The 20,951-nt window shown below is 43.6% G+C and overlaps 1 protein-coding gene across 1 annotated transcript in view; it reads right to left on the minus strand.

Moving 5' to 3' along the window:
• The window catches only part of LOC309388735 (fatty-acid amide hydrolase 1-like), a 35,994-nt gene that overhangs the window by 10,580 nt on the left and 4,463 nt on the right, over positions 1-20,951 (minus strand). Inside the window, exons 3-8 of the mRNA XM_081946328.1 lie at positions 15,168-15,311; positions 13,399-13,532; positions 12,031-12,237; positions 11,410-11,450; positions 7,350-7,474; positions 5,259-5,384 (exon numbers count right to left, since the gene is read on the minus strand). Coding sequence (XP_081802454.1) covers positions 5,259-5,384; positions 7,350-7,474; positions 11,410-11,450; positions 12,031-12,237; positions 13,399-13,532; positions 15,168-15,311 — 777 coding nt within the window. The remainder of the gene's footprint in view (positions 1-5,258; positions 5,385-7,349; positions 7,475-11,409; positions 11,451-12,030; positions 12,238-13,398; positions 13,533-15,167; positions 15,312-20,951) is intronic.

A 20,951-nucleotide genomic window follows, 5' to 3' on the forward strand; every position in this document is an offset into this window, starting at 1 on the left:
CCCTTAAATAAAATTACTAAATTAAAAAACCCATCAGGAGCGTTACGAAGTTATGGTTGAGCCAGGCCAGCTATTTGGAAAAGGTGGGTCTTGAGCTTAACACGGAAGGAGCGGAGGTCAGTAGTGGTCCTAATATCCGGGGGGAGGTCATTCCACAGGGCTGGGCCCGCCACAGAGAAGGCTCTGCTCCTAGGCGCCGCCCCATGGCACTGTCTGGTGGACGGCACCTGGAGAAGTCCCTCTCTGTGCGAGCGGATGGGTCGTAGGGATGTATGGGGCAGAATACGATCCCGCAGGTAACTAGGTCCTGAGCCATGGAGCACTTTAAAGATCGTAATCAAGACCTTGAAACGCACTCGATAGACCACAGGAAGCCAGTGCAGCTCGCGCAGGAGAGGTGCCACATGGGAGTACTTAGTACTCCCATAATCACCCGCGCGGCCGCATTCTGGACCAACTGCAGTCTCCGAGTGCATTTCTAGGGAAGCCCCATGTAGAGAGCGTTACAGTAGTCCAGGCGAGACGTCACCAGCGCATGGGTGACTGTGCGTAGGGCGTCCCGGTCCAATAGGGGGCGCAATTGGCGCACCAGGCGAACCTGGTGGAACGCCCCCCTGGCCACGGCTGTCACATGTTCATCCATGGACAGCCTGGCATCCAGGAGGACGCCCAAATTGCGCGCCCGCTCCACGGGGGCGAGTTGAATGCCCCCAATGGCCAGAGATGGAATTATCTGGTTGAACCGGGGAGTCGGAACCCACAGCCACTCCGTCTTGGAAGGGTTGAGCCTGAGTCGGTTGTCATCCATCCAGACCCGTACGGCTTCCACACACCGGGACATCACTTCGACGGCCTCGTTGGGGTGGTTCGGGGTCGAAATGTACAGCTGAGTATCATCAGCGTACAGATGATATCCCACCCCGAAACCACGGATGATCTCACCCAGCGGCTTCATGTATGTGTTGAACAGGAGTGGCGAGAGGACCGACCCCTGTGGCACCCCACAAGTAAGGGGGCTTAGGGTCGACCTCTGCTCCCCTGCCAACACACGTTGCGTCCGGCCGGAGAGGCAGGAGCCGAACCACCGCAAAACGGTGCCCCGGACCCCCAACCCCTCCAGTCGGTGCAACAGGATACCATGGTCGATGGTATCAAAAGCCGCCGAGAGGTCTAATAGGATCAGGATAGAGGAACAACCCCTATCTCTGGCCCTCCAGAGATCATCAACCAACGCGACCAAGGCCGTCTCTGTGCTGTGCCCAGGGCGAAAGCCGGACTGGCGCGGGTCTAGATAATCATTCTCCTCCAGATGTCGTGGAAACTGAGAAGCCACCACACTCTCTACAACCTTCGCCAAAAAGGGAAGGTTGGAGACAGGACGATAATTGGCCAGCTCCGTAGGGTCCAGGGAAGGCTTCTTGAGCAAGGGTCTCACCACCGCCTCTTTCAAGGCGGCCAGGAGAGACCCCTCACCCAACGAAGCGTTCACTAGGCCCAGGAGCCAGTCGCGTGTAACCTCCCAGGATGCCAGTACAAGCCAGGAGGGACACGGGTCCAGCAAACATGTGGTAGGTCGCAGTCGTCCACGCAATCTGTCCAAATCCTCGATGACAACCAAGTCAAACTCCTCCCAAAAAGGTTTCTCAAGACTCGCCACTGGCGTCTCGACTGGGCCACTGAAGGGGACCCAATCCTTCCGGATTTGAGCGACTTTATCCTGCAGATATTTCCCAAACTCCTCTGCCCTACCCTGTAAAGGGGCCTCCCGTGGCCTCTGAAACAGAAGGGAGCGGGACACCCGAAACAGGGTGGCAGGGCGGTTCTCTGCGGATGCAATGAGAGCGGCACAATATTGACGTTTGGCCGTTCTCAATGCCACTAGGTACGTCCTTAAATGGGCTCGTACCTGTGCTCGGTCAAATTCGGATCGGCAGGATCTCCAACGACTCTCTAGGCATCTCTTGCGGCGCTTCATCACCCTTAGCTCCTCGGTGAACCAAGGAGCCAGGGTGGATCGTTGCCGCCGGAGAGGCCGCAAAGGCGCCACCCGGTTCAAGGCCCCGGTAGTCGCATTATTCCACGCGGCCACCAGGTCCTCTACCGGAGGGCGGGTCAGGGCTGCAGGAGGTGGCCCAAGCTCCGTCTGGAACCTGTCTGGTTCCATCAAGCGCCTGGGGCGGAACCATCTAGTGTTTTCCGGTTCCGCCTCCCCGCAGCGAGGGGTAGCACCAGGGAAGTCAAGTCGGAGGAGTAAGTGATCTGACCATGACAGAGGAGTGATGGTTAAATTCACTCCTCCCAGATCACTCAACCACTGGCGAGAGACAAAAACAAGATCCAGGGTGTGACCCCCCTCGTGTGTCGGGCCCTGAATCATTTGAGTCAGGTCCATGGCTATCATGGAAGCCATGAACTCCCGAACCCCCTCTGATGCTTCTCCCACCGACGGCAGGTTAAAATCCCCCATCACTAAAAGTTTGGGGGTCTCAACCGCCACCGATGAGATCAGCTCGAGGAGCTCAGGCAGGGTCGCTGATGTATGGCGGGGAGCCAGGTATACTATCAGCAGGCCCATCTGCCTCCCAGGGCCCCATTTCACAACAAGGGATTCACATCCGGACGTCTGTGGCACAGTGGACTCCCTCGGCTCTAAGTCCTCCCGGATAATCACTGCTACCCCACCGCCCCTTCCCCGGGCCCGGGGCTGGTGAAATGCTTGATAACCTGGTGGGCACATTTCCACGAGGGGTAACCCTCCCTCGTGGCCCAACCAGGTTTCCGTTATTCCCGCGAGGTCCGGCTCCCCCTCCAAAATTAGATCGTGAATGAGGGGGGCCTTATTGACAACGGACCTCGCATTGCATAACAACAGCCTCAGGCCCTGGGCCTGCAGATCCTGACCACCTAGAACGCGGGGGTTGGTACAAGCGACCGGGTGTAACCAACACCCACGGTCTCCCAACCGACTGCGAGTTGTTAATCTGTCCTCGTATCTGCCCCTCCCTACGACTGTTGGAATCAAAGAGCCCTGTATAGGAATGATATCCTCTCCCCCCTCCTCCTCTCTGCTCCTTCTGCTCAAGACCCCACCTGGTGACCTGGCTCTGTCATCGCTCCTGATCTGACCCACCCACCCCCCAACCCCTAAACCCCTAAAAGAATTTAAAAAACATTTGACTAAAAACCCCCTAAGTCTCCGCTTCCTCCACCTCTCGGGATTAATGAATCCGTCATCAAGGTGGGCCCTTGAAAGGGCGGAGGGCCACACCTGCAAGAGGGGGGATTCCTGCAGTAGGATTAGGTCTAGCCTAGAGTACATATGCTGTTAAAAATTCATCAGGGCCTAGGCTCTGTGCTGCAGATGGTGTGGTCATACGCCATAGTCCAATAAAATTGAAAAGGCCGGGTACCGGTGCAAAGAGAATCGTCCAGTCCAAGATGAGGGGGGGGGGTAGTGATGATAATAAGATGGTCAGGTGCCGGTCAGTAAGTGGGGGCTAGTGGGTGGTCAATGGTGGATGGCGAGGGGTAGATGGATTTTTGCTTGATAATGGGCAAGGGGCAGATGGTCAGTCAGATGAAGATAGGGAGGTAAAAACCTCCAGGGCGCGCACGGATGAAAAACAGGGGCAGTTGTTAGTCCAAAAGTCAGCAGGGGGGGGTAAACGGAACAGTCAAGGAGGTGGCTGGCAGGGGGTAAAAAACTCCCCTGCCAAGTCTGATGTTAAACCTCCTGCCAGTTCCCAACAAGCCTGCCAGTTCCCAGCAAGCCTCCCCCCCAGCCTCCAAGCAGCCTCCTGGAACGCAGCCCTTCTCCTACCAGGCCTTCGGCATTTAGGTCTTGCCTAGGCCTGCATCCATGTTCTAAGCACTCCAGCCAAACCATTACAAGCCCCAACGCCGCTCCTACCGGCCTCCAGTCCTTCCTGCTCCAGTCCTATCCAGTCCTATCGACCTTCAATCCTCCCACTCGACCTCCAGCATCTCCAACATCTCTCCAATCTGCTGCAGGCCGGGGAATTTGGCGTTCGGCTTTTCCAGCCGTTGCCGCCGCCACTTGGATTGGCGCCGCCCCAGGGACGGCCATTTCCATTCACCGCCGCCCCAGAGCTCGCTCCAAGCCACAAGCCTCCAAAAACGACAATAGCACACCCCCGCACGCTCCAAGCGCCGTTTCTTCACCTTTCGCCATTCTTCCGAGCTCCTCCAAACCTCTCCGCTCCCAGAACGGCGAACTCAACTCCTCCGGTCTCAAAAACGGCGTTTTTGGGCAGCGTCTCTCATCGGCAGCTCACCGGTCCACTCTCCAAGCTATTTCCAGGTCTTCAAGGTCTTCAAGCCACCCTGGGAGACCCCCCTTGGGTCATAAAAAGACCCAGGGTGGCTGTTTATTGGACACCTGGTCCCCATGATGTAAAAGGGGGCCGGCAGCACCCCCTGCTCCCTTAAAAGAGCTCGTGGATCTAAGGAGCTCTCAGGCAGACCGCCATTGCTCCAGGAAGCTCCTCCTCCTTCATTATACTATTATATACTATTATTTCATGAAGAGAGGTGAGGCTCTTCCTCCCCTGACCGCACGTCCCTGATAAAGACTCTCCTGAGATAAACAAATCCCATCATTTTTAAAAAACTCTGCATGGTGGACACCAAAACTAGCATAATAAATACTGTATTTTTCGGACTATAAAACACGCTTTTTTCCTCCCAAAACGGGGTGAAAATGTCTGTGTCTTTATAGACAGAATATTGCCGAAGCCCTGCCTACCTGCCGACCATTTTTTGACCTCTTCACGCCCCATTTTGGGGCCTTTTTCTAGTCCACTTTCAAGGCTTTTTTGAGCACCCCCCCTTTGAAAAAACAGGCTAAAAAAGCCTAAAAATGGCCCAAAAAAGCCTCAAAAACAGGCCAAAAAAAGCCAAGGGGCCAAAAAAGCCAGCAAAAGAGGCTAGAAAGCCTCAAAAAAGAGCTGAAAAAAGTCTTGAAAATGGGTAGAAAAAACACTGGAAAAGGCCCGAAAAAAAGGTTCCAAAAAAAGGGCTGAAAATGCAGTGTGCGGAGGCCAAAAACTGTTTTTTGGTTATTTTCCTCTTCTAAATTTAGGTGTGTGGGAGGGAAAACCCAGATAACAGTTTTGCGATCTCCTTCTCAGCTATTGCACCCTCAGCAAAAATCTCTTGCACCTACTGATGCTGTCTTCTGAAACAGACCCTCCTTTGCTATGACACATACCTCCCTCTCCCCTAATAAGTATACATACCACATGGCCATTTATTTCCAGAAGCTCCTTGGTTTCCATCACAGCCCGTGTCATGGAAGGGTTTGGCATACTATAGGAATTAGTCACATGGTATCCTATTCTGAGGGGAGCAGAGCTGGTATAAACCTAGAGCAACAGAAGAACAAGAGAAATTTTTCAAAATAATAAATCATAGTAGATGCCTTAAAAGCAGGACATCACACTAGATAAATCAGCACTAGATTAGCTGCAGAAACATCAATTTCTCAACCACTCAAGTGCTTTATCTGCTGGTATAAATATTAGCCCACTGACTTAATTCCAGAGGCTAGCAGTCAAGGATGCTTAAGCCAATAAAGTTCCTTAGCCAACAGTTCTGAGGCACGGGGCCAAATTAGGAAATGTTTGCCCAGGACATCAGTGTCAGAGCACACTAACACAAGTTCAAGCGTGTTTTCGCAATTGAGAGATGACGTGGTTCACTATTATTTTTTCTGAACTGAGAGGCAAAAGGGACAGACTGAATTGAATTTTGAGATATACAGTAGGTAATAGCAATAGCACTTAGACTTCCATACCGCTTCACAGTGCTTTACAGCCCTCTCTAAGCGGTTTACAGAGTCAGCATACTTCCCCCCAATAATCTGGCTCCTCATTTAACCCACCTCGACTTATGACCACAATTGAGCTTGCAATTATCATCTTAAACCATGCTGGTTGATGGTTCATCAGTGAGTCATCACGTGACTGTGCCCAATTTTATAATTTTCCTTTGGTGGTGGTTTTAAAACAACATTTTTCAATTTTCTGCCATTTGCTGGAAACTGGAAGTAATGTCGAGTGCCAGCAAAAAAAATTGCAAACTGTAATCACATGACTGCGGGACACTCAAAATGGCCATAAATATGGGCCAGTTGCCAAGCCCCCAAAATGTAAACGTGAGCATGGGAGGGGGAGGGAGGCTGCCGCTGAGTCACAAGTACTATTTGGGGGTCCATTGTAACTTTGAATGGTCTCTAAGCTGTACACTTAGGTGTAGTTTACTTTGATGTCTCTTTTTACCTGGTTTCTTTCCCAAGTGTTAGTAATGCTAATTTATTTTAAAATAATCACTTCTCTCAATGAAATGCAAAAAGGAGAGCAGTTCCTCAGTGTTTATGTACTTCTGCCATCTATCACAGATCAAATCGCATAATGTTCATTTTCTGGAGATCTGCTTATATGTAGAAACAACCAATGTCGTTAGTAGCTTCCCAAAGGCAAAGTGGAGATATTTTCTTGATTATACCCTTCTCTCATAATGTTGCTCAGGGAACTCTCCTTTAATTCCTATGTGGAGTATTTATTTTTTAAAATAATTTTTATTTTATTTTATAACATATAAAAATTCCATTTTCAGTTAAACAATGTCTTGTCTTGGTAGAAATAATTTTAGGAAATAATAATCAAAGTGTTTACAACAATTTTTGTTACATTGGTATAATAATAATAATAATAATAATAATAATAATAATAATAATAATAATAATAATAACAACAACAACAACAACAACAACAGCAGCGGTAGCACCTTATCCATTTAAACAAACCTCCCTTGTATCATTAGTTCTTTTCTTATATTTCTATGTTTCTAACTTCTGTTTTTATTAGCTAACCATTGATAAAAATAAGTCCCATGTCAAAAAGTATTCAGTTTCTTTCTTTTCCTTAATTGTAAGTGTTAGTCTATCCATTTCTGCATATTCTAGGGTCCTGTCCCCCCCCCCCACATTTTCATCTGTAGAGATCTCTTCACTTTTCCATTGTTGTGCAAATACAATTCTTGATGCAGTTAAAATCAAATATCTATTTCCCTTGTTATCCAGTAAAATGCCCAACAAAAATATTTTTAGTTTTAAACCTGTATGTTGCTTTATCATTTTTTATCAATCATGTATGTATTTTTCGGGTTATTTTTCTGGGGTGATGCCATTAGTACAAGAGCCTGGCAAAGCCACAGCATCTTAAGGGAGTGGTAATGGTTCTGGCAAGGGCACCCATGTTTTCTTCAAATAACTTGTTCTACTTCTGATTTGAAGACCTGCGCATGGTTACTAGGATCACTGGTCTTACTTGCTCGTTGAAAGGAAGAGGTGGCACCATGGGATCCAGATGAAACATTTTCTTACACAAGAGAGCTTTCAGGCAAAGGGCAAGGCCGTCAACATCCCGTGCCATTGGTCCCATGCCAACAGAAACTGGAAGAAAGAAACAAGTAAACAGAAAGCATTTAAGAGTAGCTTTTTAGGACTTGGGGAAATTCTGAGACAAAGGTTTCAACCACTGAAGCTCACCAAAATGTGATTAACTCCTCAAGAGTCAACTCATTCTAACTGATTGAATATGATAATGGAAAGATAATTAAATAAAGGTCAAAATACATGGAATATGGACAAATATGAAACTGATATGGGGAGATTGTAAAGCAGAGGTTTGTGATTCACTTTTTTACATGATAATTAAACTGAATTGCTAATTGATTGAATATGACAATAGAAGGACAATTAAGCATGGGTTAAAATATATGAAACACGGATATATATAGAACCTTTAAGATGATGAATAAAGTGAGATGTGTACCGTTTGTTATTCTATATAGTAGATTAAGGGAATTGTAATGAACATTGAACAGCAAGGATTGCCATTTATAGACAATTAAGAGTAATCTAATCCAAGATATGGAAAAATGGAGAGGGAACATACCGTATTTATCGGCGTATAACACGCACTTTTCCCCCCGAAAAATAGGGGGCAAATGATGTATGCGTGTTATACGCCGATATATCTATCTATCTAAACGCCAGGCGCACAGAAAAGGATCGTGGAGCGCTTCGCCCCAACAGCAGCTGCTTTTCTGTGCGCCTGGCGTTTAAAACATCTGGCTATCTATCTAAACGCCAGATGCACAGAAAAGGATCACGGAGCGCTACTCAGTGGGGTGTGGGCGAGAGGAGGAGAGGCTGGCTGAATATTCTCTCCTCTCCCCGGACACCTGACTAAAACGCTTTCTTTCGCCCGTGGAAGAGCTCATGCGGGCGAAAGGAAGCGCTTTACTTAGCGGGGTGTGGGCGAGAGGAGGAGAGAATGGATGAGCCGTCTCTCCTCTCCCTGACACCCGACTAAAAGTTAATTTAAAAAAGTTCTGAGCTACCCTTATTTTGCTTCAAAGTTCTTTATTTGAAATTTAAATTTTTTTCCTGAAATTTCCCTCTTAAAATGAAGGTGCGTGTTATATGTCTGTGCGTGTTATACGCCGATAAATACGGTACTTACAATATACTTACAATGGGAAACTATTGAGATTTAAAGACAGAATCACAAATTGGGGGCGTGTAAGGATGTATAATTATATAAATATAATGAGAATAGCTGGGAATTGTAACCAGGTCTACATCTCGGCCAAAAATAGGCTGGGGGGTGGGGGAGGTTGGGATTTAAAAGGACAATGACCATATATGTATACTTTTTTTGTTCTCTTTTTTTTAAAAAAAGGAGGAAGATATATGTCAAAATTAAATACGTATATCAAAAAGGAATTATAAATACCATCAACATAAAATGGAGCTCGCTCAGAAGCTGAAATATACCAAGTAAATGAGATGAAGAGTATGAAGTAGAGGAGAGAGGTAAGGGGAGAAGAGAGGGATAGGAGAGAGGGCAGGGTGGGGGAAGAGGAGGAGAGAAAGGAGGAGTGGAAAAGGGAGAGAGGAGAAGGAGAGAGGAAGGGGAAGTAGAGGAGAGAAGGATGACAGAGGGAAGAAAGGAGGTAGAGAGGGGGAGGAGAGAGGGGGAAGAAAGTGATAGATAAGGTGTATGGAGAGCAGAAGAGCCAATAATTGCTTTTCGGAGTTGATGGTAAGGTGAATTGATGTAAACATTTAATAGTACAATATAATGTTGGTTATGTAATAGTATACATGTGATTATATGTTATGAAAATGGAAAAATAAAAAACTTTTTAAAAAAGAGTCAACTCATTCCCTTCTTTTCAGAATGAATGACCTCTCTTCCCCCATTTGAACTCTTCATAACACCATAAGAAGAGCAATTTTTCATTACAATAGGATCAAAAAATGGTTAAAGCGTACTGTAAATAAAATGACATTTGTTTACTCTTCTCCAGGGGTGTCCAAACTTGGGAACTTTAAGACTTGTGGACTTCAACTCCCAGAATTCCCCAGCCAGCATGGCTGGCTGGGGAATTCTGGGAGTTGAAGTCCACAAGTCTTAAAGTTCCCAAGTTTGGACACCCCTGCTCTTCTCTATTTTCAATCTTCTCTTTTTTTTGGAGAACTTTGTTGAGAAGGTGGTTGGTTTGCTGTTCCAGAAAGCCCTAGATGAAAAGGGCTTAACAGTACTCTTTTCAATCAAGTTTTAGACAGGTGTCATACCTTTTGAGGTAGTTCAGACAAGAACTATGGAAGATGAGTACTAAGATTGCAGCAACAGAAGCCCACATGTCTGAAAGTATCTCTTGCCTCCTTTACGTCCACTCTGCTGAAAACTAGGAAAGCCCTTTCTAAGGACCTTTCTCCACCTTCCCCTGTTCAGACTGCCATCATTTATCAAACAGCTGCCTAGCATATGGTTCTTTCACCTGTCTCCCAAGGTCAATTCCACATACCATTACAGAAGAGTAATCCATCTCACGTATGCTGTGGTACATTCAATGTCCTTTTAACAGTTATGAAGGAAAATCTCAGGCTGACAAGAGAAAACGCTGTCGACACGGCCCAATACTGGACGAATGTCATTCAGTTTTAATCCTATTTATTCAACATACTTTTTACAATGTGTTTCATTTCTATGACCTACTTTATACCTATTTTATTTGCTGAGTGTTGAAATGTTACATGTCTTGAATTTGTAGGTGCTTCTGACACAAATAAAGAGCTCTTAAACCAGTGTGTAATATTGAGATGTCACTGATTACACTTTTAGATTAACCCTAGAGCCAACTGGGAATCCTTGATCTCTCAGTGGCCTTTGATCGTGGTATCTTTTTAGAACAACTTTGGAGGCTGGGAGCGGAGGATACACAGTGTTGTAGTGTTCCCCTCCTTTCTCCAGGTCCCATTCCAGTTGTCATTGTCAGCATGGGAGAGCTCTAGCCATAGATCCTGACTTTGTGAAGCTTTCTGGATGGGACCATCTACTGGCAGGGAACTAAGTGTCATCAACACACTGATGATACAAGTAGCTCTCAATTGAGCCCAAAATTTCCACTGCTAAGCAAGGCAGTTGTTAAGTGACTTTTGGCCCATTTTGCAAGCTTTTCGCCACAGTTAAGCAAATCACTGCAGTTGTTAAGTGAATGGTCTGCCACAACCACAGTGACTCACTTATTGACTGTCATAAACTCAAATCTTGTCATGTAGTGGACTTGACTTGTGACTGGAATGACTTACGACCAAAATGTTTGTTTCAATTATGATCACAAGTTAAGGACCACCTGTAGTCCTTTGTTAGTCACAATTTGTTAGTCACCCAGAGTCACAATTTGCAAGTTGGGCAGCCATATAAATCAATTAAATAAATAAATAAATACCCTAGACTAGGAAGCAGCTACCAACATTCTCAATTTTCTGATATGTTCTTGTTAATATCCCATTGCTGATTTCAAAACCTTTTTTCTTTTAAAAGAGAAAGTGACAATAAAACATTCAGGGAGCAGAGCAGTGGTGGGTTGCAGGCGGTACGCCCCGGTATGGGCGTACCGGTGCCTCTTCGGCACTTCCGCGCATGCACATGTAGCGCACGGCACCTGCGCAACGCTCCACCAAGCAGCTGGAGCATCACGGAGGCTCGCAGAGGTGTCGCAAGAGATAAGTATGCATATGTGTGCTGCATACATTTATGTGGTGCACGCCGGACCCCGTTGCAACCGTATTGATTGCAACGGGATCTGGAACCCACCACTGGAGTAGAGAATGTGTTGCTGGCATTAAATCATTAAGCCGAGTTCATACTTTTTAAAAAAAGCTGCCACTGCCAACATTTTAAAATTTTACTTTGTATTGTAATTTATTTTGTAAATTGATGAAATTGTTTTTGGGAGAACAAGGATGTCAAAGAATAACTTATTCACTTGAAGCAAACTTCCCATTTATCTAATCGAAGAAAAGTATCTTACCTTCTTTCTGACCGGCAATGCATGGAACAATTCCTTTTTTGCTACAGAGACATCAAAGAGTAGTTTTAGTAAAGCTGTCTAGATTCCCAATTTTCAATATCAATCCCTTTTTCTTTACATTCGAAAGGGGAACTCATTTCAGCACTTAACACAGATGACATATTGAGAATGTTTCCGGTTTACCTAGTTGAACATGATTAGTTCATACAAATTAAAATAGTCAAGATTCCAGCCAAGCCTATTAAACTAGCAATAGTCTGATAGCACTTAGACTTATATACTGCCCCACTAATTAAAACAAAACCAAAAAGCATTAGAACATCACAACATTTTGATTAGGGTACAGCAGGATAAAACAGGACAGCCTATTCAGAGGTTAAACAGAATTCACTTGAAGTGGAAATAAGATTGCAGATGTAAAAAGCAATTCAACAAAGGTTGAATGATTTGTTCTAGTCAATGATCTGATTGATTAATGTTTGCTATTTGAATTAATTATTAGTTCTCCCATTCTTGGCAACTCTGATATACAGTTATATAGATCAGGAATAGAGCAGGACTCAGAGAAATTATATACATATTTTAAACTCTGTATTTTAAGGAATAGGGTTGGTATACAACCTAATTCTGTTGCTAGTGGTTTTTAAACCACAAATTCCGCAAAAGGCACTTGGGATACGAATGCTGCCAGCTATATCTGTGCCAATGCCCAGAATGGATCCTTCACTTTTAATAAGAGCTCCTTCACCTCCTGACGATCCACCGGGGCTTTTTGTGGGATTCAAAGGATGCACTGTTGATCCAAAGATCGGATTACTGCAATCATAACTGAAAAGACAAAGAATATTGTCAGCAATTGGTTTTGGAATCGTTCCAAATATTTTCCTAATAGTTCTTCCAGGTAGTGATCTAAGAATATGATTCAATTAGCCTTTTTATAAAATTATAGTGTATCCCTTGATTAATCTTAATCTGAAACAATGGTATTTACACTTTGCCTCTTAATAAGGATATTTTTCCCCTTTTTCTCTCAGAATTTAAAAAAAAATACATTTCTTGAATTCTGAAGAGGACATGGTGATTATCATAAGCAATTAAGTCCCAAGCAGCATTGTAAAGACTTGGTCAAGCTCAATTCTTCTACTTCTTAAAAATATATATGCTTCTTTAACCTTTAACAATTATCACTTATACCAGGGGTGTCCAAACTTGGGAACTTTAAGACTTGTGGACTTCAACTCCCAGAATTCTGGGAGTTGAAGTCCACAAGTCTTAAAGTTCCCAAGTTTGGACACCCCTGACTTATACAGTGCTGACCAAAGGTGTGATGGTAGAACTAAGGGGTACTGTTATCTGGGTGAAAATACCGGTCCTTTGGTCAATTTGAATCACCCACTTCGGTATCATACCATACAGTCTAGTTAGCTGATGACAAGCCAATTTGTATAGAGCCACTATTTGCTTTGTCTTTGTTTTATCATCACCAACACTTTTTTACTCTTGTTTTAAATTCACTGGGTCTCACTGTATTCCAAAGAACCTGTTGTGCTTCAATGTTCAGGTGAATGTGATTTGAGTGTAGCTATTGATTAGGACTATGCAACTGAGTGACCATAAGCCAAACCCAGGAGTGGATGTAGCAGCATATTTGGTCAACAGGAGGAGCAAGATGGCAAAGGTCAGCTAGGGGGTCAGGAGCCCAAAAGGGAGGGGGAAGACAGGGAAGGTGGGAAAGGGGTTGAAACTCTCCTGCGACTGTACAGTAAATGCAGGTGAGCTGCCAAACACCTGAACTTTGATCACAAGAGCACTGCAACAGTTGTAACTTCAAATGATTTACTTCATCATAAATCCCTTCCGTCAGTGTTGCTGTAACTTTAAATGATCGCTGAGTGAATAGTCTTAAGTCAAGGATTACCTGTATATAAAAATCAAAACATAGATAATGGCAAATATATATATATATATATATATATATACATGATTTACTTAAGTAGAGATTGGGGAACATTTGTTTTTACGAATGGAATTGCTCCTTGATGTTTCAACACCTGCACTACCACAGCATCTTCTGCTGCTGGTTGGAAGAGACGCTTTGCAAAGCCCAAAGTGGTGTCATGGCCCTGTGATGAGGAAAAAGATATAAAGATGAAAAGGAAATTCAGGTTCCCCATAGAAACATCAGACATCATTCAGTGATGCTCGGTTTAAGATGTCAAAAAGCAGCAACACATTAGTAATGTATTTATTAGTTTCCCTGCGGAATGTTAAGAATATTATTACACAGAAGGTCCAAGGATAAATTCTTGATAGAAAAATTCTCCCTGAAATCCTGAACAGTGTAAGACAGGGGTGTCCAAACTTGGGAACTTTAAGACTTGTGGATTTCAACTCCCAGAATTCCTCAGCTGGCATGGCTGGCAAGGGAATTCTGGGAGTTGAAGTCCACAAGTCTTAAAGTTCCCAAGTTTGGGCACCCCTGGCATAAGAACTGCTCATAGTAAGCTAGATTAATTAGCAGTATAATAGAATTTACACATCACACTAGGCCAGTTTGGTTTTGACTTAGAAGCTCAAAACCCACCTGTTTCATCTAGCCGGCCTGGCCTAATTCCAGCTTTCCCACCTCAGTTTGTATTTTTAAATTTTACGGTTTGGTTTTAAGGTTAAGTTTTTAATTTTTATAAACTTGTACAGGGGTCTATTTAATCCGATTTTAATTATATTTATTATTGATTGTATGGTTTTAATTTGGTACCTGTACACCGCCCCGAGTCCCTTCGGGGAGAGGGGGCGGTCTAGAAGTCTAATAAACTAAACTAAACTAAGTTAACTGTGGTTTTTAAACCACGGCTTCCAATTTAAATTATATGATTCCACCCATTTCAAGAAACCACAAGCTCTTAGGGATGGCAGATAAACCGGTGGGAAGAAAACATGGGGTTATGTATGACATTGGCTACAAGGTTGTTGTACAAAGATGGAAAGAGGAGGGCATACCCACAATTGAAGATTAGTCACTGACATTAATGGAACTAGTTCGATGGTGAAGTTGACTGCTTTAATTAGAAAAAAGCAACTTGACTAACTTTCTTGCAACTTGGAGACCACTGTTAGATTTCTTACAAGACAAGGACAAAAATCAGATCTTGAATTTGAGTTTTAAGGACGAGATTTGATACCATTTTAAGTATACATTCACATAATTCTTTTTCTTTACATTTGTCATTCTTATACATTTATTATTTCATTTAATAGGTTATAATATACAGTTTGGGTTGCTTTATTTACTTACATAGCTCACATATCACCCTGCTCCAGGCCCTGTTAGAAAGGGTTTAAACTGCCCAGTCACCTTAGAAGGGAGGTGGGCAACATAAAAATGTAACAAATAAAAGAGAGCAAGGCTCAACATTACGTGGCTTGAGCTATTAAATACAGGCAAATGAAAAAAATGATCTCATATTGACTAACATGTACACCAGGGGTGTCAAACTGGCAGCCTATGGGGCAGATGCCTCACATGTAGGCCACACCCACCGCAGCTCCGCGAAGGGAAAAAACATCGTGATACATCACACAATGGCAACATGGTGCCGCAATTTTGACACCTGTGATGTATAGGCATCTGCTAGAAGCAATTCAAATCCAAAGCCAAGATGCTCCTTATTATATAATGAAATACAAGTTGCACATCCACCTGTTCTTTAGACACACAAAAGCTCTGCGTACCCACCAAAGGCCTACCCCAGCTATACCTTGCAGCTAATGGATTCCTTTATGCTGACGGGAACTCCATAGAGCAAGCCCTTTTCTCCTTCACTGTTCAGATGCAGAAGCTGGGATTCATTCTCTGCTAAGTAATCAACTATGCAGTTGACATCTGCAGTCACTTTCAAGGCCTAGAAAAAGCAGGGAAAGACAGCCTCTTTATTTCTCCTGTGAAATTACGCCTGCCTTTACAAAGAGGAGAAAAAAACAGAAATTTGAAGGAAAGACTATTTGCTCTACTAAACTACCTCATGTCTGAAGACAATTGCTGTCACGATGTTAAAAAGTTTGCTAGGCCTGAACTGCCTGAATTGACACTCAAGAGTTAAACTAAGAAAGCTTTATTGCGCAGGTCATAAAACAAAAAAAGGTTTTTTATCTGAAAGTGATTTATTGTGCACGCGTTACACATTCCAAATTCCTCTCTTTTTTGTTCGGCAGCCAACTTTTGGCTGAGGAGCTTTCATTATCAAAATGTAACCTTTAGTTATTTCTGTATCATTTATTTTTTTATTTTATTATTAAAGTTTGTTTATTAATTAGAATATTTTCTTAAAGAGTATTTCTTTTCTAAATATCTCAAAAGATATGCGGAAGGGAATCAGCCACGGTCCATTGATCTCCAACAGGGTGTTTTTTCCCCTGACAACTTGGTAGCAGAGGATGGTTTTGATGACCAGCTGAGATGACTACAATTTATGGCTGTATTTTCCCTTCATGCTATCTAAAGATAACCGACTAAGCCTAATTAGCAATGTCGAAGAGAAAGAAAAGAAAAAAAAAAACACGGACATGGAAAGCGGGCATCGAAAGAATCCATTCCCTCAGACACAGAGGAGCAAGATTCTTCAGGTGCCGAGCCAGAAATGGGGGAAAGAGTTACAGAAGGCAAGATCTACGGACTGAGGTCAGTAAATGTCCCTCATTATCAAGATACAATTAATGAACGGCAAAAGTCTAAACGGCAACTGCCGGCAGAAGAAAAATCCTCCCACGCAGAAAGCAAAGTTTATGAAATCTCCCCAGATGAGCAAGAAATGCAAAGCTATCTATATCAAATAGAACGTTTAGAAAGATATGTTAGGGAGGCGAGAGTGTGTTTTAACGAAATAAAGCGAAGTAGGAGAAGCTCCCCCACTCCCAAAATGTCTGAGGACGCCATCTTGTCTTCTTCAAAACAACAGCCTAAGACACACCCCACAGAGTTCACTGGTCAATTAGAACAAAGAGACATGTACACGTCACCGAGGTCACGTGGTCCCTTTGAGTCAATTGAACTTCAGGCCATGTATAGAGGGCTGCAGCCAAGAAGTGAAGCTGCACTGCCATCTGCTGGCGGAGAAAAATCATTACAGCAAAAGATGATGAGGTTTAAAGAATTAGCTATGAGTTTTACAGAAGCCCAAACTTTGCCCTCAAAGGTTAAGTCTTCAACACCCCCTGGCGGTGCGGAATTCTCCCTAGATGAAAAAAGGCAAAGCCAAAGGCGAATTCGAGGAAGCCAATTTGATGTTGCCACGCAAAGGCCAATGATGCAACCCCAGCATCCCCTGGTTCAACAACCAGCTTTGCAACCAGAGCAACAAATCGTTCCTCAGCAGGTATTCACAGTCACCCCCTTGACTGGTGAGTCCAAATTAAAGGAGTCAGGAGAGAATTATAAAGCCTGGGTCAGTGAAATTGCGCTCTTGCTTCGAAGAGAAGGCACATATTCCATGGTTTTTGATCCTCCCCGTCAACCCTGGACACCTGCAATAAGAAACCTCGAAAACAGAGCTATCACGACTTTACTCATGTCAATGGAAATTGAGATCCAAGGTATCTTTCCACCTGATGCAACTGCCCAAGAAATTTGGGCTATTTTGGAAGATTGCTACAGGCCCGTTTCAATTGAATCCTCATGTTTGCTCATGTCTGAGTTCCATGGTTCGAAGTTGAAACCTGGTGAACGAATTGGTGGACATTTGACCAAACTGAAAAGAATGAGAAGTGAATTGAGACAAAATGGCCATGTAATCGATGATATCCAAATGATTAGCATCATCATTAACTCATTGAATTATGAATGGAAAGATGCTGTTGCAAAGATTAACTACGTGCCTATTGCTCAACGCACAGTTAACCACGTTTGCAGACTTTTAGTGGAAGACGAAGCTATCAGGTTAGCTACCCCACATCTGCAACGGCCTCCAGCACCAAAGGCTCCAGCCAGACGTCCCTTCCGAGGAAGAGGCTACGCTCCAAGGATGCCAAAGTGCTACACCTGCAACCGTGTGGGACATGACACCCGGGATTGTCCCCAACGAGTTCCAGCTCCCGCCACGTACCAGCCCAGAGGAACAGATTCCAGAGGCAGAGGTAGAGGCGGAAGACAAGGTCGTCGTGGTCCAAGGCGTGATCCACAAGCTCCGCTTGCGACACTGGCCATAACCAACGTTCCACAACCTGATCCAAAGTTCGACAGACGTCTTTTGTGGACTTTAGACAGTGGAGCAGCTGTGCACGTTACCCACAGAAGGGAACTTTTCACAGAGATGGGCGAACCAGAGCCCGAGTATCGAGAACTGTATTCCTTCACCAACCACACTTGCAAGGTTATGGGAAAAGGAACTGTTTACATTGAAGAACTCGATACACACATCCCTGATGTTTATTACATACCTTCAGCAACCAGTAATTTGCTTAGTCAAAGTCACTTGTCTAGAGATTTAAAGTTCCAGGTTCACCACCTCGAAAAGGCAAGTTACTTAGTTAAAGATGGTGATATTGTTGCTGAAACCATGCTGATTGGTGGTGTTTATTACTTAAAGCCAAAGCCTAAAGGGCAAGCACAGGCAAGTATGCAAACTCCAAAAAGGCACAACGCAGACCCAGAGAGAGTTGTCCCAGAGAGAGAAAGCGTTACTGTGCCAAAGGCTCCTAAAGCCAACAAACAAAGAAAACAAAAACAGATTGCTCAGAGCAAGCCTGAGGGTCCTCATGAAACTGTTAATGTTGAGAATTCACTAACTGGTAAACCTTTGCATTCCAGGTGTATTCACAAGTGGCACAGAAGATTGGGACATGCCAGTTTCCGTGTTCTTAGAAAGATGCCGGAGTTCGCAAAAGGTTTGGATCTAAAGGGGTGTAAGGTGTTTTTGGATTGTGCGGTTTGCAAAAAGGCTAAATCCAAGGCGGCTGCAATTCCCAAACACACTACACGCCTGTCAACACGCATTTTTGATTTGGTACACACTGACATAGTGGGTCCTTTCCCACCAACACTTGGTGGCAGAAAGTATTTTTTAACAATTGTAGATAATCATTCTAGATATGGATTTGTATATCCTATGAGAGAGAAATCTGAGACCTTTCAGATCTTTAAAGACTTTGCAGCGTTTGTTTCTACACAATACCAAGTTCGCATCGCCAGAATCCAGAGTGACCGTGGTGCAGAATTCATGTCTCAGCGTTTCCAGGACTGGATGCGTAAGAATGGAATTCTTCATCAGACATCTGCTCCATATACACCGGCTCATAACGGAGTCGTAGAAAGAAGACAAGGGGTTCTACAAACCATGATGCGTTGTCTTCTAGAAGATGCCAATCTCAGTAACGCATACTGGGGTGAAGCAATCAAATATGCAAATTACATTGTCAACCGTACTTGGAGCAGTGTAATCAATCAAACTCCTTTCTACATGCTGTATGGCTACAAGCCTGATCTCAAGAACCTCCACATTTTTGGTTCATATGCTATGGTGAACACTCCCTTAAGTCAAAGAAGAAAGGGAGGTATAGTAGCAAAGAGACTAAGATTTATGGGTATTGATGATAATTCAAAATGGTATAAATTCATTGATACTAAACATGTGATTGTCATTTCACAATCTGCTAATTTTGAGGAAGATATTGACTGGTCCAGGATTCATTCCAATGATCCTGAAGTTTATTTTCCTAGAGATGGTGTTCCAGATGCCACGCAGCCTGATGACAATTTGCAGGCAGATGTTCCTTCTACCAGTTCTTCACAACCTGATGTTCCGTCTTCTCAAGCCGCGGATGCTGATGCTAGCGACGAACGTGAGGACGAGGATGATGATGAAGAAGAAGAAGAAGACTGGTCTGTTGTTCCTAGACGCTCCAAGAGGGCCACAAAAGGAATCCCTCCACAACGTTATTCATGGCAACTGACAAAAACACCAGTACCTTTGATTTGCAACGTTACTCTTCCTCCAGAGACATACACACAAATCAAACAGCTTCCTGATTCAGAACAAGACAAATGGTATGATGCAATGCAGGATGAAATGGACAGTTTAAAGAAACTTAATGTATTCACACCTGCAAAACCTCCAGCAAACAAGAAAGTCATTGGCACCCGATGGGTCTACAGAATCAAGAAGAAACCGAATGGTGAGTCTTTATACAAAGCCAGACTTGTAGCTCAGGGTTTCGCTCAACGTTATCCTGAGGACTACACAAACACTTACTCACCAACAGTCAGAACTGAAAGTGTAAAAATTGCTTTAACCACTGCAACTATTCTTGGTTTAGAAGTTTTTCAATTTGATGTGGACACAGCTTATCTACATGCAGACCTAGATGAAGAGATCTACGTGAGAAGCCCTCCAGGATTCCGAAAGCAAGAAGGGGATACCTGGTTCCTGAACAAAAGTCTTTATGGTCTGAAACAGTCAGGTTTAATGTGGTATTTATGTCTTACTGACAAACTAAATTCAATGGGCTTTATTAAGTCCGAAACTGATGAATGCGTGTTCACAAAAAGATCTAACAATGCATATGAGATAATTCTTGTTTATGTTGATGATATTGTTTATATTGGTCCAAATAAGAAAATGAGTGAGATTTTTGCTAAAAGTTTGCAGAGATACTTCACACTAAAATCTTTAGGACACATTAGCACTTATTTAGGTGTTCAAATTAAAAAGACACAGAAGGGGTTTAGTCTTTCACAAGAAGAGAAAATTGACCACATTCTACATCATTGCAACATGAAAGATGCTAGCACAACAAAGACACCCATGCAAACAGATTTTCACAACTTAACACATGAACCAAGTCCTGAGTTCGAGGATCAAACACTTTATCGTTCAGTCATTGGTTCATTATTATACATTAGTAGTTGGACCAGACCTGACATCGCACTTAGTGTTAATCTTTTATCACGACACGTAGGTAAGGCAACACAATTTCATTGGTCATGCATTAAGAAGTTGTTGAAATACCTGAAACACACTAAGCACATGAAGTTATTGCTAGAACCAACACACACTGATCAACCAAAGCTGATTTGTTTTGTTGATTCCGACTGGGCGAGCGACAAGAAGTCACGCAAAAGCACTTCTGGTTACATGATGTTCCTAAATGGTTGTCCTGTTTACTGGCAAGTGAGAAAACAGAGTTTTGTTTCATGTTCATCTACTGAAGCTGAATATGCTTGTGTTTCAGATGCTTGTAATTCTCTAACGTAGTTTGATGCTTTGATCACAGATATCTGGACACGTCCGATTCGACCAATCACTGTGATGGAAGATAATGTATCTGTTGTTTATACTTCTGAGTCACATTTTACAGGTTCTAGGTCCAGACACATTGACATTCGTTATCAAAACACAAAGCAATTAGTTAAGCAAGGTTTTGTTAAATTGCAATATGTTTCTACACATGATCAGATTGCAGACATGCTTAACAAACCACTTGCCGCAAATCAACACGAGTATCTGCGAAAGAAGATGTGCCTTAATTGATGATTTGATGACGTCAGCCCA

Source organism: Natrix helvetica (assembly GCF_964273705.1).
Source record: "Natrix helvetica genome assembly, chromosome: 3".
Classification (NCBI taxonomy): Eukaryota; Metazoa; Chordata; class Lepidosauria; order Squamata; family Natricidae; genus Natrix; species Natrix helvetica.